This window comes from Podarcis muralis, chromosome 1 (assembly GCF_964188315.1).
Source record: "Podarcis muralis chromosome 1, rPodMur119.hap1.1, whole genome shotgun sequence".
NCBI lineage: Eukaryota > Metazoa > Chordata > Lepidosauria > Squamata > Lacertidae > Podarcis > Podarcis muralis.
Genome location: NC_135655.1, coordinates 2,616,247 through 2,643,916, shown reverse-complemented (window position 1 = coordinate 2,643,916; position 27,670 = coordinate 2,616,247). Strand labels below are relative to the sequence as shown.

The 27,670-nt window shown below is 46.2% G+C and overlaps 2 protein-coding genes across 3 annotated transcripts in view; both read left to right on the top strand.

Moving 5' to 3' along the window:
* Nucleotides 1-27,670, top strand: part of MIS18BP1 (MIS18 binding protein 1) — a 641,434-nt gene that overhangs the window by 12,857 nt on the left and 600,907 nt on the right. The gene's annotated exons all lie outside the window — the stretch shown is intronic.
* The window catches only part of MDGA2 (MAM domain containing glycosylphosphatidylinositol anchor 2), a 402,177-nt gene that overhangs the window by 142,983 nt on the left and 231,524 nt on the right, over nt 1-27,670 (top strand). For both annotated transcript variants that reach the window (XM_077925178.1, XM_028717480.2), the window contains exon 2: nt 23,449-23,588. In XM_077925178.1, the coding sequence (XP_077781304.1) occupies nt 23,449-23,588 (140 nt within the window). The remainder of the gene's footprint in view (nt 1-23,448; nt 23,589-27,670) is intronic.

Here is a 27,670-nt window from a genome sequence, read left to right as displayed (position 1 = left end):
CTTAACAAACTAGTTTGAATCGGGGGGTGGTCTGCGCCTACATATCTGTGCACAGAATCTGGCGACCGTCCTGGTTGTCTTGTGATCTTTGCCTAACAGGAGACGATGAAAATTTTGCTTTTCCGGGAGGTCAGCAAACCTCACCAGCAGGGGGTCAATGGTATCTCTACATGCCTCATCGCAAAAGTAAAGGTAAAGGGACCCCTGACCGTTAGGTCCAGTCGTGGCCGACTCTGGGGTTGCGGTGCTAATCTCGCTTTACTGGCCGAGGGAGCCGGTGTACAGCTTCCGGGTCATGTGGCCAGCATGACTAAGCCACTTCTGGCGAACCAGAGCAGCTCATGGAAACGCCGTTTACTTTCCCGCTGGAGCGGTACCTATTTATCTACTTGCACTTGGACGTGCTTCCGAACTGCTAGGTTGGCAGGAGCAGGGACCGAGCAACGGGAGCTCACCCCATCATGGGGATTCGAACCGCCGACCTTCTGATCGGCAAGTCCTAGGCTCTGTGGTTCAACCCACAGCGCTACCCTTGTCCCATCTCATCGCAAAAGGGACGTCTAAAAAAAAAATGTGTTTGGATCTTCCTATATCCCCCAATGGGAAGGAGCAAAGTCTCTGGGCATATGGGACTTTTTTAAAAAAAACCCACACAGACTGGCAGCAGCTCTCCAGGGTTTAATGGAGGGAGTGTCTCAAAGAATTGTAGAGTTGGAAGGGACCACCGTGGTCATCTAGTCCAATCCCTTGCAATGCAGGGGTATCCATGAGAGATGGTTATCCAACCGCTGCTTAATGGCCTCCAAGGAAGGAGAGTCCCTCACCTCCCAGGGAGTCTGTTCCTCCGTCGAACAGCATGAGTATTGACCCATGGGACCTTCTGCCTGAAAAGCAAATCCTCTACCACTGAGCTAACATGCTTCCCTGTTGGGGAAGACCACCTGCTGCACAAAGACTGCCTTCCATTTTAGTCTGTGGCTTCAATAAAACTTCGCATTTGAATGGTTTAAACTTGCCTCGCCTCACAGCAAGTAAAAACAAGATTAAAAGCCTGCCGAATAACCTTCTGAACATGCTTCAGTGGAATTCCCTGTTGTTAGATGGTTCCACACCAAAGCAGCGTATGGAAACGATGGAAGGGGACTATTTTCATTTGAGAAACAAAAGTCTAGAGGAGGGGATGCTATCTATATTAGTTTGCCGGGAGAGCAAGAAATGGAGAAACCTGCCTGTAGGGTTTTAGGGGTAGATTTCTTTGGGCCCAGTCACACCTTCCGGATTTCTTTTTCATGCAGTTCTGCAGAAATGGGCTTTAAAATTAGTTTCAAATATGTAGGTGCCGTGATCCAAATTTTAGGAACCCGTGTTAAACGTCAGGTGACAGCTCTGTGGAAGCTTCAATGAGTTCAGTGAGGCTTACTCGCAGGTAAGAGGGTGTTGGGTTGCAGCCTAAGGCTGCGTCCAGATCTTTGCCTTGTATTGTTGCATCTCAAGATTATTCGTCCTGATCCAAGAGCTCCCAGTTGCATGCATATTTGGAATACTCTTAAGAACATAAGAAGAACCTGCTGGATCAGGCCAATAGCCCATCAAAAAGGATATTGTGGAGCCAGAAAAGACTCAGAAAAGGGCAAAAGGAAAGTTGAGGATAGACAAAAAGAAGCTGTTCTATGTGAAAATGATGGAATTTGCTAACACGAAAGGTTGTTGTTTAGACGTTTAGTCGTGTCCGACTCTTCGTGACCCCCTGGACCAGAGCACGCCAGGCACTCCTGTCTTCCACTGCCTCCCGCAGTTTGGTCAAAATCATGCTGGTAGCTTCGAGAACACTGTCCCACCATCTCGTCCTCTGTCGTCCCCTTCTCCTTGTGCCCTCCATCTTTCCCAACATCAGGGTCTCTTCCAGGGAGTCTTCTCTTCTCATGAGGTGGCCAAAGTCTTGGAGCCTCAGATTCACGATCTGTCCTTCCAGTGAGCACTCAGGGCTAATTTCCTTCAGAATGGATAGGTTTGATCTTCTTGCAGTCCATGGGACTCTCAAGAGTCTCCTCCAGCACCACAATTCAAAAGCATCAATTCTTTGGTGATCAGCTTTCTTTATGGTCCAGCTCTCACTTCCATACATCACTCCTGGGAAAACCATAGCTTGAACTATACAGACCTTTGTTGGCAAGGTGATGTCTCTACTTTTTAAGATGCTGTCTAGGTTTGTCATTGCTTTTCTCCCAAGAAGCAGGCGTCTTTTAATTTTGTGACTGCTGTCACCATCTGCAGTGATCGTGGAGCCCAAGAAAGTAGCAACACTAAATTATGGCATTCACATTTTCCATTTCTAATATATGCCTTTTGAGGTGGGGCAACCGGAACTGTACATAGTATTCCAAGTGTTCTTTTCCATTCTCTAAACTTCTGAGGAGACTAGGTCCTTGGTATATATCCAGTGACATAACCAGGATCATTACGAAATCCGGAGCTTGAGGTGAAAAGGAGCCTCATATCTGAAATGATCCCAAATCTGCTCCTTAGAAGCAAGGCCATTCCAAATCTCCTTTTAAAAACAATTTTAATTGGTTTTTAAACAAATGCAAATGCAATAACCATTAAACACTTATCCAGCAGTGCAGTCATTCATACCTCGGGTTACAGCTGCTTCAGGTTGCGTCTTTTTGGGTTACGCACACGCAGAAACCTGGAAGTACCAGAACGTGTTACTTCCAGGTTTCGGCGGCCGTGCATGCGCAGAAGCACTAAATCGTGCTTTGCGCATGCGCAGAAAGCCAAATTACAACCGCGCATGCGCAGATGCGCCGTTGCGGGTTGTGAACACCGCATCTGCCTTCCGCACGGATCATGTTCGCAACCTGAGCATCCACTGTACAGCTAATGGTGTTTGTTTTATCCATTGTCTCTAGACAAACTTAGATGATGAAACGGGGGTGCTAGAGCCTGGAGAATAGGAGACAGAGAGGAGATAGGAGAGCCCTCTTCAAATATCTGGTGGGCTGTTGTATGGAAGATGGAGCAAGCTTGTTTTCTGCTGCTCCAAAGGTAGGACCCAAAGCCATGGATTCCAATGACAATGAAGGCAATTCCAACTGAATATTAGGAAGAACTTTGTGATGGCAAGAGCCATTCAACAGTGAAATAGGCTCCCTCGGGAGGTGGTGAACTTTCCTTCCTTGGAGGTTTTTAAGCAGAGGTTGGGTGGCCGTCTGTCGGAGATTCCTTAGCTGTGATTCCTGCATTGCAGGGGGGTTGGACTAGATGATCCTTGGGGGTACCTTCTAACTCTACACTTCTCTGATTCTATGAAGTCAAGCCTGGGCAATGCTGTCCATCTCTGCTCCAAACCAATTTCCCATTTCCTCTCCCTTTGCACACTTAACTGGCTCTCTCCAGTTCTCAACAGAACGAGCGCTTCCATAATGAAAGTTAATGGCTAATTGTATTGTGTTAATTAAACTGAAAATGTCATACAACAGCTTGAAGGGGGACCAGATATTGTATAAGCCTTAATCCATCATCTTTATGTGCTCTGGAAACTGGAACAGGGAAACGAGAATCTTCGTCATTAATTTTTTTATTGATTTGTTGATCTTATGGAAGAATAAAAAAGCCCAAGGAAGTGCTAATAATTAAACAAACTCTGGGGATATTGGGGCAGTAAAATTTGCATGATCCCTATTTGATATGGATTTTTATTTCATCCATGGTGCTGTTGGCACGGAAAGAAAAGGCTCTGAGCTTAATTGCTGTTGGGAAGGCTTTGCATTTAATTTTGCGTCCCTGAGGTTGCCATGGCCATCCTGATGCCCTCCAGATATTTCAGACTGCAACTCGCATCAGCTCCATCCAGCATGCCCAGTGGTGAGGGAGGAAGGGACCTTCAGCCCAAGAGAGCTGGAGGCCCACAGCTTGGCGAAGTCTGCGCTGGGTAGTGTTCTGCAGCAATGGGGAAAGGGGAACGTTGTGTTTCAGGAGTGAATCAGTTCCTGGTGCACCATCAATGCTGAACTTGGTGGACTTTGCTCTGATCCATCAAGGCACTTCTTATATTCTTAAGAAGAGTTCAGAGATAGAACAACTAAGAAGAGATGGATGAGGCCAATGGCCCATCTAGTCCAGCATCCTGTTCTCACAGAGGCCAACCAGATGCCTCAATGAGAAGAATGCAAGCAGGATCTGAGCCCACAAGCACTTTCTCCTCCTGTGGTTTCCAGAAACTGGCATTCAGAAGCATTGCTGCCTCTTGTTGGTATTCCATTCCTTCGTTGTGCAGACGTGTGGAACTGTTTTAATGGCATGTCTGTGTTTTGCATTCCAGCGCTGATTGTTGGAGTCTTGTGAACGGAAGTTCCGTTCCGTATTGCTTTTGTGTTTTCCCTTTTCTCTGAGAGTAAGAAGGAGAGAAGCCATGTTTTCCTTTGTCCTGATTTTGTATATGAATAAAGTAGCCTAGTCCTCACACCCCAGAGCCTGGTTTCTGCTGATGTTGTTTCTCTGGACATGAGTCACAGAATCTTATCGGGGAAGAAGTTTGATGGATCCCAGGAGTGGCACGCAGTTGAGAGGAACGGGCTGGCACGTATAATGTCGTTTGAGAGCCAGTGTGGTGTAGTGGTTAAGAGCGGTGGCCTCGTAATCTGGTGAACCGGGTTCTTGTCTCCGCTCCTCCACATGCAGCTGCTGGGTGACCTTGGGCCAGTCACACTTCTCTGAAGTCTCTCAGCCCCACTCACCTCACAGAGTGTTTGTTGTGGGGGAGGAAGGGAAAGGAGAATGTTAGCCGCTTTGAGACTCCTTTGGGTAGTGATAAAGCGGGATATCAAATCCAAACTCCTCCTCTTCTTGCCTGGTCACCCGCCCTGCCTGCTGGCAATTACCTCAACTGTTGAGGCAGAACATAACCTTCCTGGCTAGTAGCCATCAATAGTCTTCTCCTCCATGAATTTTCCTAATCCTCTTTCAAAGCCATCCAGCCTGGTGGTCAGCTATGGGAGTGAGTTCCAAAGCTTAACTAAGCACTGTGTGAAGAAGGACTTTATTTTATCTGTCCCGTATAGTCCAATGTTCAGCTTCATTAGCTGTCCATGAATGAAGCTAATGTTGGTGTTGCGTTCTTTCAGGTAGCAGAAAGGATGTATATGAGAGCTGTGGATGCGTCCCACTCCAAACAATATGCATTGTGAGTGTGTTGAAAACCCCTGAAAAAGGATTTATTTTACACCAAAGCTCAATTAAATTAAATTTAAAAATTAATCAAAGGCCTGTTTAAGGTAAACACATGTTAGACTCACCATTCAAACCCGTTGACATGCTTATTATTATAATTATAGAAAAGGCTTGTTCTGAAATATCTGGCTTCAACCACCGCGTCTGCTTACTTCCCTGCTTTGTTTAGAAAAGGGGAATATATCAAATCAATTCCCTTCCCCTTAGCTCTGCATTATTCAAGTGCCAAATTCTACAAGGGAACATTGATTTCTTCAAAAGAGGAGAAAGAATGGTCTTTGTTCCAGAGCCTGCTGACATTTGCAATTGTGCTTGGACTTCTTCTGCAAAGTTCTCCAAATTAGCGGGTAATGCAAAGAGTTTCTGCTAATGGCCTGATGCTGAGATCAGGAGAGAGGTAGCAAAAGGCTTTCCTTTCATTTAATAAGGAAGTAAGCAGGGATGTCTGCTGTTTCCTCAGCACCCTGACAAAATATAATGTAGCAAGGAGGTTCCACCTTTTGTCCAGCTTCATTAGCAAACTGATTTCCTGACCTCCGCAGCAGAAGTTTGGCCAACTATCCAGAAAGTGGGCTGGCTAACTGGATTCCATAGCTGTGTTCTGGATCCCACCCAATACCTTGGGATGTTGTGGTTTCTCCTCTTACATTTGAAGTGGCTCAGACTATGGAGAGACAGGGTAGTTAGAAAGTAGGGGTTGGTCAAAGACTTGGGAGACCAGGATTTGAGTCCATGAAGCTCACTGGGTGACCTTGAGCTAGTCTCTGCCTCTCAGCCTAACCTACTCCACAGGGTTGTTGTGTAGATTAAACGAGCAAGGGGAACTGTGTGTACCACCTCAAGTTCATGGAAGCAAAAAGGGGGGGGGGTATAAATGAAATAAATAAGTGACAAACATTTAAAAACAACACAAGGTGATAAAATGATGGCATCTAACAAGATCTGAGTAATGAGATCTAATAATATAATAATAATTTATTATTTATACCCCGCCCATCTGGCTGGGTTTCCCCAGCCACTCTGGGCGGCTTCCAAAAGAATACTAAAATACAATAACCTATTAAACATTAAAAGCTTCCCTAAACAGGGCTGGCTTCAGATGTCTTCTAAAAGTTTGGTAGTTGTTTTTCTCTTTGACATCTGGTGGGAGGGCGTTCCACAGGGCGGGCGCCACCACCATAAAGGCCCTCTGCCTGGTTCCCTGTAACTTGGCTTCTCACAGCAAGGGAACTGCCAAAAGGCCCTCTGAGCTGGACCTCAGTATCCAGGCAGAATGATGGAGGTGGAGACACTCCTTCAGGTATACTGGACCAAGGCCGTTTAGGCTCATGACAGCCCCCAGATAAAATAGCAATAACATCTTCTTACGTGGAAGTCATGCCCCACCACCCCAGAGCTGTAGAGGGGGATTAGGGAGCAGAATCCACATTCTCAGTTGATCATTTATTATTGCTTCAAGACATGGGGGGGGGGGGGATAGGGACGCGGGTGGGGCTGTGGGTTAAACCACAGAGCCTAGGACTTGCCGATCAGAAGGTCGGCGGTTCGAACCCCCATGACGGTGTGAGCTCCCGTTGCTCAGTCCCTGCTCCTGCCAACCTAGCAGTTCGAAAGCACATCAAGTGCAAGTACATCAATAGGTACCACTCCAGTGGGAAGGTAAACAGCGTTTCCGTGCGCTGCTCTGGTTCCCCAGAAGCGGCTTAGTCCTGCTGGCCACATGACCCGGAAGCTGTACGCCGGCTCCCTCGGCCAATAAAGCGAGATGAGTGTCGCAACCCCAGAGTCGTCCGTGACTGGACCTAATGGTCAGGGGTCCCTTTACCTTTACCTTTATGGGGGGCATAATTGGTATGGTTCCTCTGAAGAACGAGACCATGGTGTTGCATTTTCCTTTGCCGTTTAAAAACAGTTTCAGGGGTCCCGGCCCCCTCAGAGTGGAAATCAATGACTCCCGACTCTTAAGGAGAAGGCCATGAGGTGGTTCAACCATCTCACTTTCAGATGTCTGATGGTGCTGATGATGGAAACCAAGCCTTAAGAGGAATGGTTGAGGGAGTTGGGGGTGTTTAATCAGGAGAAGATGGCTGAGAGGTGGTCTGAGAGCTGTCTTCAAATATCTGAAGGGCTGTTGTTGCGTGGAAGACAGAGCAAGCTTGTTTCCTGCAGACGCTTCTTATGTTCTTAAGTGCTTGCCATGAATCATGAAATCCACAGGGCCGTTAAGATGGGTGTTTATAAAGGCCTCCAGGAAGCATCTGAAAGGGTCACTGTGACCCGCCAAGAGCAACCTGGGTAGAGTTTCTTTATCTCTCCTTCCTCCATTAGCTCTGTCTATCAGCAGTGCCCCCTCTCAATTTGTTTTCTGGAGAGGCAGCTCTCAAGCCCCCCTAAGACCCTTTGAGGAGCAGCTTCCTTTCATTTGCAAAAGCCTCTTGTTCCTGAATATCAAAGCAGTATATACCTTTCAGTACTTGTGGCTGAGCAGGAGAAGGAATTTGATGCTGCCTCTCAGTGGCTGTGAAAGTGATCACTCAGCAGCCTGAGCTGGTGTCTACAGAAATGCAAATTCTCCCCAAGGCCAAGAGGGGAAGGGGGGGCGCATCTCTTGAATACTATGAATCCATTTCTTCCTGCTAAAGCTGCCTAGGGTCTCTGAGTCACACACAGACCTGTGCTGTGTGTGTGTGTGTGTGTGTGTGTGTGTGTGTGTGTGATGGAAGTCACATTATCACCTTTGCGTTCCCCTAGTTTCACATTTCCTCAATCTTAGGTTCCATTCCTCGCGTTGTTGCATCGGCTCGCATTTATTTATTTATTTTTATAAAAAAGATTCTCACAAACACTATTAACATTTTAGTACGCACTTTGCCTTAGTAGACACATTTTTATATGCCTTATTGCCCAATATAGACTTTTCGTTCATTTCCATTTGGAAAATTACATCTCAGCATTCAGGAAAGCATGTGTTTCAGGAGACAGCTGTGACATTTGAAGATGGCTCTCATATCACCTCTCATATATCATATCTTGTAAAGGCCTCCGCGGGAATAATAAAGAAGGACAGATCCTGGCCACCTTGTTGAGCCTCACGCAGGGCCAGTTGCCAGGGTCTTTCAGACTTATGTCAACCACCCACTCTTATCCTCTCCACAAGCAACCCTTCCTTAACATCTCAATTGCAGCTTTCAGCACTGCCCACTGATGGTCCTCTGTGGACAGCTCCCTGCTCTCAGGAATCTGGCATTGCTGCAGGAAGCATCCCTTGTTTTCCTCCCCTGTTTGTAGCAGGATCTGCATTTTCCAAAAGACAGTCCCAACAATTTATGCCAGCGATAAGAACATAAGAAAAGCCTGAAACAAAATGGGGAATTTTGATATCCTTTTCTGTAATAATAATAATATTAATCATAGAATTGGAAGTATCCAGTGGCCCTCTAGTCCAACTCCCAGCAGTGCAGGAATCTCAGCTCAAGCATCCATGACTGGTGGCTATCCAACCTCTGCTTAAAAACCTCCAAGGAAGGAGAGTTCACCACCATAATATGAAGCCTGGTGACTGGGAGCAGCCACCGAGACCATATAACACCGGTCTTGAAAGACCTACATTGGTTCCCAGTACATTTCTGAGCGCAATTCAAAGTGTTGGTGCTGACCTTTATAGCCCTAAACGGCCTCAGTCCTGTATACCTGAAGGAGCGTCTCCACCCCCATCGTTCAGCCCGGACACTGAGGTCCACCTCCCAGGGCCTTCTGGTGGTTCCCTCATTGCGAGAAGTGAGGTTACAGGGAACCAGGCAGAGGGCCTTCTCGGTGGTGGCACCTGCCCTGTGGAACACCCTCCCATCAGATGTCAAGGAAATAAACAACTATTTGACTTTTAGAAGACCTCTGAAGGGAAGTTTTTAATGTTTGATGTTTTAAGCTGTTTTTAATATTCTGTTGGGAGCCGTCCAGAGTGGCTGGGGAAACCCAGCCAGATAGGCGGGGTATAAATAAATAAATAAATTATTATTATTATTATTATTATTATTATTATTATTATTATTATTTACTGTGTATAGCCCTTGCCACTTGCAGGATTCATTCTTGCCTTGGTGAGCTAAATCCTCAATCCTTCTGCATGGCTCGCGCTCATTTTGTAAAACAGCATGCGCAGGATTTGCAAGTGGTTTCTCCCTCGCACACCCGGCAGTCCTGCAAATTGGCCTGAAGATGCTGTCCTTCCATACAGAATGCTGATCAATACAAAGGAACTGTCAAGCTCGGATCCATCAGCAGAGAACTGAAAACACAATGGCCTTTTAGAAGAAGAAGAAGAAGAAGAGTTTGGATTTGATATCCCGCCTTTCACTCCCTTTAAGGAGTCTCAAAGCGGCTAACAATCTCCTTTCCCTTCCTCCCCCACAACAAACACTCTGTGAGGTAAGTGGGGCTGAGAGACTTCAAAGAAGTGTGACTGGCCCAAGGTCACCCAGCAGCTGCATGTGGAGGAGCGGAGACGCGAACCCGGTTCCCCAGATTACGAGACTACCGCTCTTAACCACTACACCACACTGGCTCCTTTTTATCAAAAGGATAAAAGGCCCGGCTTCCCACCTCTCCCCTCAAACTGCTACAGCCTCCTTCTCTGCAAGTAAATATGAACATGCACCGTATGTCACAGGCCATACGTTTTTAATGCTCGCCCAGCTGGAGGAGCACAAAACAGCCCTGCAAATGTGCTATAAGGGGGAGATCTCGGCGCTTCCAAGAACCAGAGTCTTTCCCCCCACTCTAACTTAATAGATAGCTTGCTGATCAGCCTTGCAGTGTCAAAATTAGATCAGCCGGCTGCAGGAGGGCCAGAGAGGCAGGGCTGGGATCTAATTAGCGGCGTGTTTTCTTATGCTTTTGCTATTAATTAGGAACACTGGCACAAACTGGGCAATGTGGTTTGGGGGTCGGATAGAAACAGACAAATGTTTAGCAAATGGAAGCCGCTGGCCAGAAAGGCAAATCTGTCTCTGTGGGTCTGTGGTTCTGTCCATACGATACATTTAAAACAAATTTAAAGAATATCACATTCCCCCGCCACCCAAAAAAGAATCCTGGGTTCTGTAGCTTACCTGGAAACTGTTTGTGGAATGCTGTTGGCAGGGAGGTTCTTCTGATGACTTCTGATTAATATTCTATAGCCATGTGTTTATAGGCGTGGAGGGGGGTTACTGTTCTGTTGCCTCTGTTTGGACTGTTTATCTGCGGTTTTATCTCGTGTTTCCAATGCAGGTGGCGTTGTGGTCTAAACCACAGAGACTAGGGCTTGCCGATCAGAAGGCTGGCGGTTCGAATCCCCGCGACGGGGTGAGCTCCCGTTGCTCGGTCCCTGCTCCTGCCAACCTACCAGTTCGAAAGCATGTCAGTGCAAGTAGATAAATAGGTACCACTCCGGTGGGAAGGTAAACGGCATTTCCGTGCGCTGCTCTGGTTCACCAGAAGCGGCTTAGTCATGCTGGCCGCATGACCCGGAAGCTGGCCGCATCCTCTTCATCCTGGAGAAGAGTGACTAGTGGGGTGCCACAGGGTTCTGTCTTGGGCCTGGTCTTATTCAACATCTTTATCAACGACTTGGATGATGGACTCAAGGGCATCCTGATCAAATTTGCAGATGACACCAAACTGGGAGGGGTGGCTAACACCCCAGAGGACAGGCTCACACTTCAAAACGACCTTGACAGATTAGAGAACTGGGCCAAAACAAACAAGATGAATTTTAACAGGGAGAAATGTAAAGTATTGCACTTGGGCAAAAAAAATGAAAGGCACAAATACAAGATGGGGGACACCTGGCTTGAGAGCAGTACATGTGAAAAGGATCTAGGAGTCTTGGTTGACCACAAACTTGACATGAGCCAACAGTGCGACGCGGCAGCTAAAAAAGCCAATGCAATTCTGGGCCTCATCAATAGGAGTATAGCATCTAGATCAAGGGAAGTAATAGTGCCACTGTATTCTGCTCTGGTCAGACCTCACCTGGAGTACTGTGTCCAGTTCTGGGCACCACAGTTCAAGAAGGACACTGACAAACTGGAACGTGTCCAGAGGAGGGCAACCAAAATGGTCAAAGGCCTGGAAACGATGCCTTATGAGGAACGGCTAAGGGAGCTGGGCATGTTTAGCCTGGAGAAGAGGAGGTTAAGGGGTGATATGATAGCCATGTTCAAATATATAAAAGGATGTCATATAGAGGAGGGAGAAAGGTTGTTTTCTGCTGCTCCAGAGAAGCGGACACGGAGCCATGGATCCAAACTACAAGAAAGAAGATTCCACCTAAACATTAGGAAGAACTTCCTGACAGTAAGAGCTGTTCGACAGTGGAATTTGCTGCCAAGGAGTGTGGTGGAGTCTCCGTCTTTGGAGGTCTTGAAGCAGAGGCTTGACAACCATATGTCAGGAGTGCTCTGATGGTGTTTCCTGCTTGGCAGGGGGTTGGACTCGATGGCCCTTGTGGTCTCTTCCAACTCTAGGATTCTATGATTCTATGATTCTATGACCCGGAAGCTGTCTGCAGACAAATGCCGGCTCCTTCGGCCTATAGAGCGAGATGAGTGTGCAACCCCAGAGTCATCCACAACTGGACCTAATGGTCAGGGGTACCTTTACCTTTAAGAACATACAAGTACAATGGTCCCTTGGTTCTCAAATGCCATGGTATTCAATCAACTTGGAACCCAAACACTGCAAACCCAGAAGTAAGTGTTCTGGTTTGCGAACTTTTTTGGAAGCCAAACGAAGGTTTTGAGTGTTATGCTTCCGATTTGAGTGTTATGCTGAGGTCTGTCTGTTTTTGCTTTTTATTTTGCCTCTTTGTTTTTTCAGCTCTTTTTGTTTTATTTCTGTGACTGTGTGGAACCCAGTTCAGCTACTGATTGTGTGACTGCAGTACATTGTTTATTGCTTTCATTTTATGGATCAATGGTCTCGTTAGATAGTAAAATTCATGTTAAATCGCTGTTTTAGGAGTTGTTTATAAAAGTCTGGAACGGATTAATCCATTTTGCATTTCTTTCTATGGGAAAGCGCACCTTGGTTTTGGAACGCTTTGGTTTCGGAACAGATTAAGTTTGAGAACCAAGGTACCACTATATTACTGGCCTGCAAAGGCAGTTTGTGGTGAAACGTTGGCTGGAGGAGGCTGGATCAACCTAGTAAGGCTCCTTTGTCCTTTGGATAGCAAACTTGGATTAGACGAATACATGAAGAGGGCTATTGATGGCTCCTAGCCAGGATGGCTGTGCTGTGATTCCAGGGTCAGAGGCAGACATGCTTCTGAATACTGTAAACCACAGGAGGTGAGAGTTGCTCAGATTGTGCTGGAGGCTTTTCCCACTGGGGCATCTGCCTGCCTGCTGTGAGAATGGTCCACTAGCCTCATCCACTAGGTTCTTCTTTTTTATATATAATATTTTTTTATTAATTTTAACATATAAATTATAAAATGTACCACAAAACTTATCACTTATACTGAAGCAAGTGAATGTAAGCCAGTACTCGCTTGGCGTTAATAAGGATCAGACAGACGCAGCAATGGAGAATAAGAAGGTGAGGTTTATTGCCAGGCAATAAGGACCCAGTTTGGAATCTCTTCCAAAAAAAACTGGGACCCCGATTGACAGAAATCCAGAGGTCTTTATACCTGAGCAGATCACAGCAAATCATAGATCATGAGACAATCATGAGACAGTCACGATATTGTCAGCGAAAATTAGCCAATTAGCAAGCTTCTTGTCACGCTACCAGCTCCTGGTCAAGCACTGGTCAAGCACGGAGTTCTAGTTCTGCTTTCCGTTGCTTGCAGTGATGCTCTGTCTAACCTCTCCCCTAGTTATGACAGGACAGGGAGTTTGGAGATTTTGTGGTTTTGCTCTTCCTGTTCTGTGGATTAATTTAGCCTGTATCTGAGGGGATTTTGTACCAGAATCTCTGATTCACGTCTTCCTCTTGTCCAGGGTACACGGATGTTTGTAGGGGAAAGGTCGGCTCCTAATTTTGCTGTTTCAAGCAATATGCAGTTAGCTAAGGCACAGTTTCCCTTTGATTCAAAATGGATTATAAAATACTGTAAGCCCTGATTATGTGTTAGCATATATGAATATATTGATTACTGATAACTGATTATATGGATAGCATAGGGGTAGCCCTTCTTCCTTGCCTCAATACAATCTTTTTGGACTTCCATCAGCACCTCTGACGATCCACCGTTTTCACCACTTCTTATGCATTTCTTAACTTTATATTGCCTTTACATCTCTTAACAAATCATCCTCCCCCTTCTCCGTTTTTGCAATACTTCCAATAATACTCCTCACAAAACTTCTTGCAGACCTACAAACGTCGTCTGATCTTCACAAATACTTTTTAAGTAGCCCGTAAATTTACTCCAGTCTTCTGTAAATTTCTGGTCCCGCCGGTTTTGAATCCTTCCTGTTAGTTTATCTAGTTCTGCATAGTCCATTAACTTCATCCCCCATTATTCAATCTTCAGTAATTCTTCTTGCTTCCATTTTTGGGCCGGTAATATTCTTGCTGCTGTTGTTGCATATAAAAAGAGCTTACATTCCTTTCTATTTATATCACTCCCCACAATGCCCAATAAAAATGCTTCTGGTTTCTTTATGAATGTATATTTCAACATTTTTTTTCATCTCATTATATATCATCTCCCAGAAGCATTTCACCTTTTTACATTCCCACCACATGTGATAAAATGTTCCCTCTTTTTCTTTACATTTCCAGCATTTATTACTGACTTTATACATTTTCACTAACTTTACAGGTGTTATATGCCATCTATACATCATTTTCATCACATTTCCTTTTAGGGCATTGCAGGTGAACCAGGTTTTTCTGATGTTCTTCTGTATGGAAGTGCTTTGGGACAAGGGCAAACAAGTCAATATGCCCTGACCCCTCATCCCCCCTGCCACACATCTGTGCAGCCAGCCTTGCCGTGATATACATTGTATTAACAGCCAGCCTCTTCTCCCCGCTGTGAAATAAGATGTTGAGGCTGTGCTCTGGCTCCTTCGCACTCTGCCGTGCTGATCGCATTCCACATTTGTCCTCTTCCCATGAAATGCATCTGGTTGCCTGTCTCCACCTCTTAGTTCAACGGCATTCCTAGGGCTCCCCAGACAGGCTCCCGAAGATGCACGGGCTCGTTTTGCACTTGCGCCACCTCAACAAATGGCTTCGGCTGAGTTTTATTTCTCTAAGCCACTTGAAGATGCTTTTGTGAAAAGTGCAGGGTGGAAATCAGAGGGTGCAAGGCGAAGGGGACCCCTGCAGTCTGCCTCCCCAGGGAGGGGACATTTTGCTGCCAGGCTCATTTGCAGTGGCTCCGGGGAATAGCTATGCACCTTCTAAGCGGCCATCATAGAATCGTAGAATTTTAGAGCTGGAAGTGAACCCAAAGGTCATCAAGCCCAACCCCTCTTGTGCAGGAATCACAGCTAAATAAGCTCTCCAAATCTGCTTAAAACTTCAAATCCACCACCTTCTCTCCCCCCCATAATTTTTATTAAATTTTCTGTTTCACAATTTAGAATATTCATTTATACAACCTTAAAATATCAGTGACTTCTCTTCTTCTCTTTCCGTGGTTCATTTTGCATAACAGAAATCCCTGCATATTTTATATAAGCTAAACCATTCAGTATTCCACCAAAACTTATTTATACTGTTGAATTTATTTTAATGCTGCCAACATTTTCAAGTGTAGACAACCCCCTCATATATTCAATAAATATTTTCCAATGTTCTTTAAACGTGTGCTCTTTTTGTTCTCTTATTCTGTATGTTAAGTCCACAAGCTGCGCATATTCCATCAGTTTAAGTTGCCATTCTTCTTTATTTGGGACTTCACTAGTTTTCCATTTTTGGGCTAACGAAACACAGGCTGCAGTGGCAGCATACATAAATAACCTTTCTTGACACCTAAGAATTTCCGTCTGAATTTTCCCCAACAAAAAGGACTCTGGGTTTTGTTTTGTTTTTGCTGAAAAATATTTTTAAACATTTTTATCAATTCATTATAAATTATTTTCCAATCCTCTTTAACCCTTTTACAAATCCACCACATATGACTGAACGTACCCTCAGCTTCACTGCATCTCCAGCACTTTTCTGATTCAATCTTTTATATCTTAGCAAGTCTACTCAGAGTTAAATATCACCTGTAAATCATTTTCAGGTAGGTCTCCTTCAAGGAATAACATGCTGTGAACTTCAGATCACTCTTCCAAAGTTCTTCCCAAAGATTAAGATCTATATTATGTCCTATATGTGAATCCTCCAACTTCTGACAGAATCCATTTCCGTGTCAAACAGCTCTCACCATCAGAAAGTTCTTCCCAATGTTGAGTTGGCCTCTTCTTTCATGGGAGTCCACCGGTTTGTGTCCTCTGCTCTGGAGAAGCAAAAAGCAGACTTGATCCACCTTCCATGTGACATTCCTGTAGATAGCAGCAGATACGTTCTAGGCTTATGAGAATATTTTGTTATCTTGTTAGTTGATTAACGTTTGAAGGTGGCTGTTGTATCACCTCTTGGTCTCCTCATCTCCAGGCTACATCTACCCAACTCCCTTAAATCATTGACCTTGGCTTCCAGACCCTGGAGACTAGGGGAGTTGTGGAAGGAGCTCAACCCAAGAAGAACAGAAGAGTCCTGCAGGGCTGAATCAGGCCAATGACCCATCTAGTCCAGCTTTCCATTTTCAGGACTTGATATATATAATAACAGAACATGCTTGTAAGAATAGCCTCTTTAATCAGGCCCAAGGGCCCATCTAGACAGTGTGGTGCAGTGGTTGGAGTACTGGTAAAGGTAAAGGTAAAGAGACCCCTGACCATTAGGTCCAGTCATGGACAACTCTGGGGTCTCACTTTACTGGCCGAGGGAGCTGGCGTACAGCTTCCGGGTCATGTGGCCAGCATGACTAAGCCGCTTCTGGTGAACCAGAGCAGCGCATGGAAATGCCGTTTACCTTCCTGCCAGAGCGGTACCTGTTTATCTACTTGCACTTTAACATGCTTTCAAACTGCTAGGTTGGCAGGTGCAGGGACCGAGCAATGGGAGCTCACCCGGTCGCAGGGATTCGAACCGCCGACCTTCTGATCGGCAAGCCCTAGAGTATTGGACCAGGGTTCAAATCCCCACTCAGCCATGAATCTCAGCAGGTGACTTGGGGCCAGTCGCTTCCTCTCTGCCCAATCCACCCCACGGGGTTGTTTTGGGGTTAAAATGAGGAGGGGGAGAACTACGGAAGCCACCTTGAGCTTCCTGGAGAAAAGGGTGGGGTAAAAATGCAGTTTTTAAAAATGAAATAAAGAACAGCCAAGCATCCTGTTCTCACAGTCGCCAACCAGATGCCCCGAAAGGGAAGCCTGGAAGCAGGATATGAGTTCAACTGATTCCCAGCATTCAGATGTATTTGCTGCTTTCAAGATCTGGAAAGAGATTCTTTAGACTAATTAATTTAGACTAATCAGTCAGAACTTTGGCTGTACCGTGTCAGTTCCTCGTTGCCTCTGCCTTCTTGCATTCGGTTTATTTACTCCTGAGGATAGGATCCTAATGGTTTCTTTTGTACAATTTTTATCGGGTATAATAAAAAGATGAATTCTTCTACGGGGGAAGAAAGAAAGTCTCTCCCCAACATAAATGCCACATAGTATATTACCACCGTGTCTCGCCTGGCATTTAATCCTGGCCGACCTTCTCTCGGGAGGAGCCACGGTGGCGATTATTTCCAGGGGTGGGAAGGAAGTGACATTTGGTAAATATGCGAGATCTCCTGAACCATAAAAAAGCAAGGAGTCGAAACAGCAGCAGCAACAAAACGCGATACTCTTGATCACGGCGTATGAGTTTGATCTTTACTGTCTTCTGACTCAACCATTTGTCTCTCATGATTGTTCTGCATCATCTTAAATGGCAGGAAGTGGGATTTAGGTGAAATGTCAGGAAGAATTTATCTCCACTGAAATTGCAAGGAGTAAAAGGGGATGGAAACCAGAATCATTGCTTCTGTGACATCTTCATGGTAGAATCATAGAATTAGAAGGGGTCCAAAAGGGTTCATAGCTACAGAATACCTCACAAATGGTCATTGCAATTTCTGTTAGGTATATTCAGGGCCAGATTTAGGTTTGATGAAGCCCTAAGCTACTGAAGGTCATGGGGCCCTTTCTATGTCCAGCCATCCTTTGTCAACAACAAATTGTTGCAGGTTTTCTATGCTGAATATATGCTATATGGTAATTTATGGACCTGATAGGTATCTAAAGGGACGCGGGTGGCGCTGTGGGTTAAACCACAGAGCCTAGGGCTTGCCAATCAGAAGGTCAGTGGTTCGAATCCCCACAATGGGGTGAGCTCCCATTGCTCGGTCCCTGCTCCTGCCAACCTAGCAGTTTGAAAGCACGTCAAAGTGCAAGTAAATAAATAGGTACCGCTCCAGCAGGAAGGTAAACGGCATTTCCGTGCGCTGCTCTGGTTCGCCAGAAGCGGCTTAGTCCTGCTGGCCACATGACCTGGAAGCTGTACGCCGGCTCCCACGGCCAATAAAGCGAGATGAGAGCCGCAACCCCAGAGTCAGCCATGACTGGACCTAATGGTCAGGGGTCTCTTTACCTTTAATAGGTATCTAAAGCCATTTGCACATAACAAAATATGTATTTTTTCAAAGGAATTGTTGAACTGAAATTAAGAAGAAGTATATTAATAGTGATTTTGGGGGGAAGCAAGTGAGTAGGGCCCTAAGCTATAGCTTGTTTAGCTTATACATAAATCTGGCACTGGGTATATTAATGGATGAATGGTATTTGTAACTGGGTATGGGAAGCCCAACCATCTGGAGGAATTCCATGTTGAAGTTCATCTTTCGGGGTGGAGCAGCAAATTTCAAGGGAAGATCAATCTGTGACCTGGACTTTCAGGACTTTCTGATCACAAGTTGGTTCCTTTAGTTCAGGGGTCAGCAACCTTTTTCAGCCGTGGACCAGTCCACCGTCACTCAGACCTTGTGGGGGGCCGGACTATATTTTGAGGGGGGGGAATGAATGAATTCCTATGCCCCACAAATAACCCAGAGATGCATTGTAAATAAAAGCACACATTCTACTCATGTATAAACACGCTGATTCCTGGACCGTCCTCGGGCCGGATTGAGAAGGCGATTGGGCCGCATCCAGCCCACGGGCCTTAGGTTGCCTACCCCTGCTTTAGTTGGACAAACAGCTTGTGTTAAACGAAGACCAAGGATGCTTGTGTGACTGGACAGTTCCCTTTCGATCGCAAATGCATGGATGGGCTTTGCAGTCCGAAGCCTTCATAAAAGTCATTCCCAAGAATGCTGACATGAGGCTGGCCTGGGCAATGTCATTTAGAAGGATGCTGCCCAGAGGTCTGCTGGGGTACAACCCTTTGCAGAGGGTAGACAGGACAGGTCTGGGGTTGTTGTAGCTGCCCATCCCCATGGGCCAGGAACGCAGTGAGGGTGGGATTGCACCCTGCATGCGTCCATGGGAGGAGCAGGGAACAATTTCTGGTGACAACCCTGTGGCAAAAGAAAGCCCAGAAGAAGCCTGTTTTTGAAGCAGTCTTGCTAATTTAAAAGTCTTGCATCTCGCTCATGCATTCTTAGCCAGTTGGTGGAAATGGTGCGTGTGTTCGTTCGTTCATTTGTTCGTTCGTTCGTTTTCTCTCTCTCTCTCTCTCTGCCTTCAAATCCCTCCTCAAAATCTATTTGATCCTGTGTTTAAGCCCTTCACCTGTTCATTATGCCATTCTGGGAATAATATACCAAGAAAAAAGCAGACGAAGAACTCAGGTCAATGTAAGTTTCAATAGTGGGCGTGGTCCCTGCTCACAGATCAATAGTCAATACAGTGGTGCCTCGCAAGACAAAATTAATTCGTTCCATGAGTTTTGTCGTCTTTCGATTTTTTCCGTCTTGCGAAGCACGGTGTTGGGAAAGTTTTGGAAAAGCTTCAAAAATCACCAAAGTCTTCAAAAACCTCAAAAAAGGCTACCACACCGCGTTCTATGAGTTGCTCCTCGAAGTCAAGTCGCAACTGTATTAACGGTGTTAAGAAAAAGGAAACAAACTTGCAAGACGTTTCCGTCTTGTGAAGCAAGCCCATAGGGAAAATCGTCTTGCGAAGCAGCTCAAAAAACAAAAAACCCTTTCGTCTTGCGAGTTTTCCGTCTTGCGAGGCATTCGTCTTGCGAGGTACCACTGTAGTAACAAAAACTAATCCATTCAAAAGTATGTATTCTGACAAGGATTACAAACTCTAACAGAGATTACAAACTCAAATGGATTAGTTTTTGTTACTATTGCATTTTCTTGGTATAAATCTGGGAATAGCAAGTGGGCACTGACTGTGGAGCCAGGATGTAGCCACAAACTCTACTCTTGAGCTCCACGCACTGAACTGAACTTCTGTGCAGAGCCTACAGCCACTGGCGGAGGAACGGGAGTATGGAGGAAGCAGACTGCCCCCGGCACCACTATTCTGGCAGGGTGCCATCGTGCCCCCCCCCGGCACACGCCACCCCCCACATGCTGGGTGCCACTCCCCATAGGTAGCACGCCCCGCCCCCAGAACACACACCACACCCCTGTGGGCAGCGCGCCATGCCCTCGCGGGCGGCGTATCACGCCCCCGGATGTGCACCATGCCCCCCGGCACGCATCACCCCCCCCCAGTGGGCACCAGGCACGCCCCTGCCTGCTCTCCGCCCCCGATAGTGGAGCATGCAGCTTTGCCACTGCCTACACCAACAGATTCTAAATGTTGTTGCCAGGGTCTTGTTTATGAACATTACCATATTCATAGGCTTATGAACATTACCATATATCTAAGACCATAAAATTCCTATCACAGTAGCCTCTCCTCCTCCATGAATTTATCCAATCCTCTTTCAAAGCCATTGAAGTTGGTGACCATCACTGTCTCCTGCAGAAGTGAGTTCCGAAGTTTAACTCTGCACCATGCGAAGAAGTACTTTCTTTTATCTGCGCTGAATCTTCCAACATTCAGCTTCATTGGATATCCACAAATTCAAATATTAGGAGAGAGGGAGGGAAAACTGTCTGCTTTCTCCATGCCATGAAATAAAGGAGCTCATTTTTTAAAAACCAGGGGATGGCTCTCTCTCTCTTTCTCTCTCTCAGTGTGTTTGATTCTGTTCTGTTATTTTAATGGGCCAATGGAATTCCCACCTCCATAGACATCACTTCTACAGGACACAGGACACTCATCTGGGCTGAACCACCGCTTGCAATTAAGTTTAAATTCTGCAGAGTGTTAGTTAATGTTTCGCTGTCAATTCCCACCCAAGGATTGGAAATTGAGCTACCTAGAAAAGGAGAGGCATGGGGAGGCCTCTTATTTTATTTTACAATGATTGAGTCGGAAGCCTGAGTGTCCCCAATAAGCTAGCAGGTGGCGCCTCCCATGGAGAAGAAGGGGCTGTTACACGAGATGAGTTGTGCAAAAGAGAGGGAGGGTGGGGAGGGGGTCCCATTGTGCCAACTGCTTAGTTTTATTGTCCTCATTAAAGTGCTTCGCTTGCGTAACGAGCGAGATAATGCACTTCAAGCAGTACATACAATAATGAAGGAATAATAATGAAAAGCTAATTTTTGAAAATTAAACCCAAAATAACCAGAGTTTTTTTAAAAAAATAAAAATAAAAATGCAAAGTTTCCTTTGGGGGGTTCTTGGAGATTAATAAAACGATGATGGATGGAGCCTTGTCTGCTAATTTCCCACCATTGCCGAGGGATGCAAAGATGGAGTTTTCCCCACCTGCAGATTCAGCGGAGGGGGAAATTCTGTGCATGCCAGTGAAATGAAAAATGGGGGACAGGAATCTCCTTTCAATAGGACTTTGATGTAGCCATGTGAACCTTCATGAAGTTCGGGGTTGGAAGAGTGTTGCTGAGCATGCCTTCAACTGTTGGGGAACCATTGGATGGTTCCATTAGCTTAAGCTAAGGCTGGTAATTATTTGGCTCCTAGTGCTGGTGGTAAAAGGTAAAGGGACCCCTGACCATTAGGTCCAGTTGTGGCCGACTCTGGGGTTGCGGCACTCATCTCACTTTATTGGCCGAGGGAGCCGGCGTCCAGCTTCCGGGTCATGTGGCCAGCAGGACTAAGCCGCTTCTGGTGAACCAGAGCAGCGCACGGAAACGCCATTTACCTTCCTGCCAGAGCGGTACCTATTTATCTACTTGCACTTTGTGCTTTCGAACTGCTAGGTTGGCAGGAGCAGGGACCAAGCAACGGGAGCTCACCCCGTCACGGGGATTCGAACCGCCGACCTTCTGATCAGCAAGTCCTAGGCTCTGTGGTTTAACCCACAGCGCCACCTGCATCCCTTAGTGCTGGTGAACCTGAGATCGAATCCTGCTGTCAATTCATGTCCACTCTGTCCATTTCCCATCTCATAGTACCAAGTGATTACTGTGGTGACATTTCAGCTGGCATAGCTCAGTTGGCAGAACATGATATTTTTAATCTCAGGGTTGTGGGTCCGAGACCCGCCTCGGACAAAATATTCCTGCTTTGCAGGGGGCTGGACTAGATGGCCTTTGTGGTCCCTAACAACTCTACCATTCTATGAGCTATTACAAGGGGAACCTGTAACAAGATGTTGCAATGCCTTGTTCAGGATGACAAGGAACCTTTTCTGGGATCTTCTCTCCAATGGGTTTTCTTTCTGCCAGTTTTCCATGCTGGTTTTCTTCCTCCACTTAGGGGTCCTCCCCACAGATATTTTGGCACTTTTAAAGTTCTGCTGATACCCCCCACCCTCTTTTGTGAGGGTAATGCTCTTTTGGCTAGAGCTAGCACATGGAGAAATAGTTCACTACAGTGATAAGTCGGGTTAAGTACTTAATTCGTTCCAGAGGTCCATTCTTAACCTGAAGCACCACTTTAGCTAATGGGGCCTCCCACTGCTGCCTCGCCACTGCTGCACGATTTCTGTTCTCATCCTGAAGCAAAGTTCTTAACCCGAGGTACTATTTCTGGGTTAGCGGAGTCTGTAACCTGAAGTGTCTGTAACCTGAAGCATCTGTAACCCGAGGTACCACTGTATTACTATACAGAATTAATGTAGTAGTCACAGAATCAAAAGATGGAAAGTTGGAAGGGACCCTAATGGTTACCTGGTCCGATGCCCTACAGTTCAGTGGGGTTATAGGTAAAAGGAAAAGGTAAAGGATCCCTGGACAGTTAAGTCCAGTCAAAGGCGACTATGGGGTTGCAGCGTTCATCTCGCTTTCAGGCTGAGGGAGCTGGCGTTTGTTCACAGACAGCTTTCCGGGTCATGTGGCCAGCAGACTAAACCGCTTCTGGTGCAATGGGACACCATGACAGAAACCGGAGCGCATGGAAATGCCGTTTACCTTACTGCCACAGTGGTACCTATTTATCTTCTTGCACTGGTGTGCTTTTGAACTGCTGGGTTGGCAGGAGCAGGGACAGAGCAATGGGAGCTCACCCCATTGTGGGGATTCGAACTGCCAACCTTCTGATTGGCAAGCCCAAGAGGCTTAGTGATTTAGACCACAGCGCCACTTGCGTCCTCTTCAGTGGGGTTATAGCAGGTGTCTGACAAATGAATGAATGAATGACTGTACATGAATTCATTGGTTAAAAAAGAGAACGGTCCCTGTCTCCAAGGAGAGTACAATCTCAAATGAAACAGTGGAAGCCATAGCTGTCAACTTTCAGATTTGAAAATAAGGGATCATCAGCCTTGAAAATAAGGGCTCAGCAGCCTCACCTGTCCCAGAGACAGTCTACGGGATATCTAACAATCTGGGATAGCAGCGGGAAGCAGCGGGAAACGGCGCTGGAATAAGGGAATTTCCTGCAGAAAAAGGGAAGGTTGACAGCTATGGTGGGAGCATTGCCACAAAGGATAAATGTTTGGCATTCAGTTAGGGTTGTGGCGTACTAAGGGGTCACGCATACAAGGGGGATGTGCAAATTGCTTCCTTTGGCATCCTCAATTGCTATTTCTGCGTCTCATCTTTCATTATTGCTTCCGTTCTTTTTTTTCTGTGCATCGACAAGCAGTAAGTTCACGGTTAGGTTTTGTCATGTATCCTATTTTCAGAATGATAACAGAGTTCTCCTTCCGGTTGTCTTGCAGCCCCACCCACAGTGAGGATCATCCACTCAGGCCTGGCCTGCAACATTGAGGAGGAGCGGTACTCGGAGAGAGTGTACACGATCCGGGAAGGGGAGACGCTGGAGCTGACCTGCTTGGTCACCGGGCACCCTCGGCCGCAGGTGAGCTCTTCTTGTGAGGCACGAGGTCCACAGCTGGATTTGCATCTCCAAAATTGGGGGAGGGCAGTTCTTCTTGCTTTTACCTGTGACATTTTTGTATGACATCATAGTCTGCTTAAAGACATCTTTGTATCAGGATGTGGAATGCACCAAACCTAGGTAATAAAATGACCTTACAGGGATGTTGTGAGCACTGAGAATATATGACTGGCCGCTGCGAAGGCAGGTTGCTGGAGTGGGTAGGCACCTGGCCTGATCCTGCAACTCTCCTAGGTTGTTAAGGCCCTTCTGCAGCCCCCACAGTGGACAGAGAGACTACAATATATATTTATATGGGGGCATTGCTTCCATGGCAACTAATGTCCCACTTAATGGATATTGACAGGGGGGCAGGTGGGGGGACAGGACTCCCTGGTCCTGAATCAGGTAACTGTGCCCCTAAAGGACCAGGTCTGCACTCATTTTGTTTTTCCCAAAAAAAATTTTATTGGTTTTCCAAAAATTTTAAACGAACATACGTCTTAACTGTACTTAATCCAGTCTTAGTGACATTGTTAAGTGACTTCCTCAAATTCCCCTAACTGAATTTCAATATATCATTGTAACAGTTTTCCAAAACAAATTTCTCATAAAATTTACTTAATCAGTTAACATCTTTCTTTCTGTTCATCTTTACTTTAAACATATTATTTTATAACTTCACATATTCAAATCTTAAGCCTATCTATTATTTGCAAGTATTTCTATTTAAGTTATCTTAGCATATTTAAGTAAAAAGTCTTTGAATTTCATCCATTCCTCCTGGTACTCCTCCTCCTTCTGGTCACGGACTCTTCCGGTCAGGTCAGCTAGCCCCGAAAAGCCCATCATCTTCCATTCCTCTACAGTTGGTACTTCTTGTGTTTTCCAATTCTTGGCTAATAAAATTCTAGCTGCAGTTGTGGCATACAAAAACAATCTAACATCTTTTTTGGGCAATTCCAAACCTGTTATTCCAAGAAGAAAGGCCTCTGGTTTCTTAATAAATGTATATTTCAACATTTTTTTCCAATTCATTGTAAATCTTCTCCCAGAAGTCTTTCATCTTAGGGCAGGTCCACCACATATGATAAAAGGTACCCTCTTTTTCTTTACATTTCCAGCATAGATGATCACCGTTATGATATATCTTTGCTAGTTTTACAGGGGTTAAGTACCATCTATACATCATTTTCATAAAGTTTTCCTTTAACACCATACATGCAGTGAACTTGCAGGTGTGCAGTCATTTTGGACTCACGGCTGTCCATGGAAGTGCAGGTTATTTGTGGGTTCAGGGCAGCTGTCTACAGGTAGGCTGAGACCCTACCTGCCTGCGCACTGTTTCACCAGAGTGGTACATGCTCTGGTTATAATTCCCCACCACTTGCGGATGGCACGGAACTGTCTGAGACTCCTGGAGGACTCCTAGCCATTGCTACCTGAGAGCTTCAGGTGCTCTGAATGGCTTGGTGTGGCTGCCAGCTTTTTGTAGTGTCTGGAAAATGGCTTCCTTAAGCAGGCATAAACTCTGATGCTACTAGATCAGCAAAACTCTGGCAAAACCAGCCTATCGTGGTTCCAGCATGTTGCACAGATCAGTGTGTTTTCTCCCTTCAAATCTCTATTTTCTCATCTCAGGCCCTGGAAGGAAAATTGATTTCACTTCATTTTACCAGTTTATAGATTTCTCTCTCCCTCCTGCTCACACGCTGATCATCTCCGCCTGTCTCCCATCCTCTCTCCATCTCTCTCTCTCTCTCTCTCTCTCTCTCTCTCTCTCTCTCTCATTGCAACTCTCAGCAAAGAGAGGGGTGGAAGAGCCGTCCCTTCTGACAATGAATTGCTTGAAGCCCCTGATGAAGAAAGCAAACCACGGTTGTGTCCTGCCAAGGGGGATGAGCTTGGAATCAGGAAGTCCGCGGCTTAAGAACATAAGAAGAGCCTGCAGGATGAGGCCAGGGGCCCATTGGATATTGCATTATGAGAAGGGGAGAATTTCTCTATCTGCTTTTTCCTTGTCATTCATTCTCTGCAACCTTTCTTAATCAGGGTGTTTCTCCATCCTCTTAATCATTTTGGTCGGCTTGAATCTTGCCTCTTCCATGAAATCCCAGGGTGGCCTCAGACATGCCTCCCTCTATAGAATCAGAGAATCCTAGAGTTGGAAGGGACCATGAGGGTTATCTAGTCCAAACCCCTGAAATGCAGGAATCTTTTGCCCAAAGTGGGTCTTGAATCTACAACCCTGAGATTAAGAGTCCCATACTCTACCAATTGCAACTATGCTGTCCTACCTTACGGGGCTGTTGTGAGCACTGAGAATATATGACTGGCCGCTGCAAGAGCAGATTGCTGGACTAGGCAGGCACTTGGCCTGATCCTGCAACTCTCCTAGGTTGTTAAGGCCCTTCTGCAGCCCCCACAGTGGACAGAGAGATTACGATATACGTTTATATGGGGGCATTGCTTCCATGGCAACTAATGTCCCACTTAATGGATGAAATTATTCACATTCTTCCTGGCTTCCTGCATCAGAATGATGCAAAATAGAAAATTAAGTAATTTGCCAAAGTGTTTGATATTGCAGCACAGATAATGGCTAAAAAGCACCCAGGAGTGCCTTGTTTTGTAGAGGAGGGTTGTGTACAGACAATCGTAAGCATGTCTACTCTGAAGTATGTCTAAAACAGCCGTCGTGTTATACCACTTGCCTGGGAACCAGCCACGCAGAGAGTTATTTCTGAGCGCAGGACTGCAGCATTCGACAACCAAACAGGATCCATGCAGAGGTCCTTTTCTTTAGATAAATTGGAAAACCAGCCTAACCTCCCTGTGGAGGATCTCCAAGATGTTTTTATTTGAAGACTGTAAGGTCCTCGGTGGGACATACCAACAGAGGCGGTCCTGTAGGTACAAGGGTCCTAGGCCATATAGGGCTTTAAAGGTTAAAACCAGCACCTTAAACCTGACCCTGTACTCCACCGGGAGCCAGTGCAGCTGGTATAGCACCGGGTGAATGTGATCCCGCAGCAAGGACCCCGTAAGGAGTCTCGCCACGGCATTCTGCACCCGCTGGAGTTTGTGGGTCAGTCTCAAGGGCAGCCCCACGTAGAGCGAGTTACAATAATCCAGCCTGGAGGTGACCGTCGCGTGGATCACAGTGGCTAGGTCAGTACCTTTTGTTTAGGCACCTGAGAGCAGGGTCTGTAACCCCAGGAGAGTCGGTGAATCCTCTGGGAACATGCAGAATGAAAGAAATATTTATGCACAGCTCGTCCCGCAAGGTGCAAGGTTCACTCCTTAAAATAAAATGGAAGGTACAAGAAGATTTCCAACATTTTTCAAATGAAAGCTGCTGACATGAGTTTGCACAGCAGTTGCTTCCTTGTTCCAGGCAGCTTGTGGTTACACGTGAAAGAACAATGCGGTCATTTGTTCTTTTCCAGCTTAGCAGTCAGCTTGGCCTTTTGTGCCAGGTCACCCTGCTTCTGGGGTGTGTGGGCTGTTAGGGGATATGTTGTGCTTCTTCTGGGGTAATTTGTCCACCTTTGGTTCCCACCCTGCACTCAGCTCTCACCTGTGGCTCCTAGAAGCTGTCAGCAGGTGACAGCGGCCACACCTGGGGAATGGCTTCAACGGGCTGGCTAAACCAGGAAAGGTAGCCGATGGGTCTCTAACCCTTGATACGTTAGGGCAGGCATCCCCAAACTCGACCCTCCAGATGTTTCGGGACTACAACTCCCATCATCCCTGACCACTGCTTCTGTTAGCGAGGGATGATGGGAGTTGTAGTCCCAAAACATCTGGAGGAACAAGTTTGGGGATGCCTGGGTTAGGGACTTCCCCTGTGTGTGTGAAAAGCAGGGAGTGGTTGGATGAGACCAAGAGGGGGTGCAATGGTGAAGAAGACGGATTCTGCATGTGCTATAGAGGGAAGTGAGGGGCAGATGGGGCTCGTCCACCTGGGAAGGGAGCCCATGTAGGCAGGGCTGGATGTGGCCCTAAGCTACTAGAGGTAATGGGGCCCTTTCTATGTCCAGCTGCCCTTTGTCAACAACAAA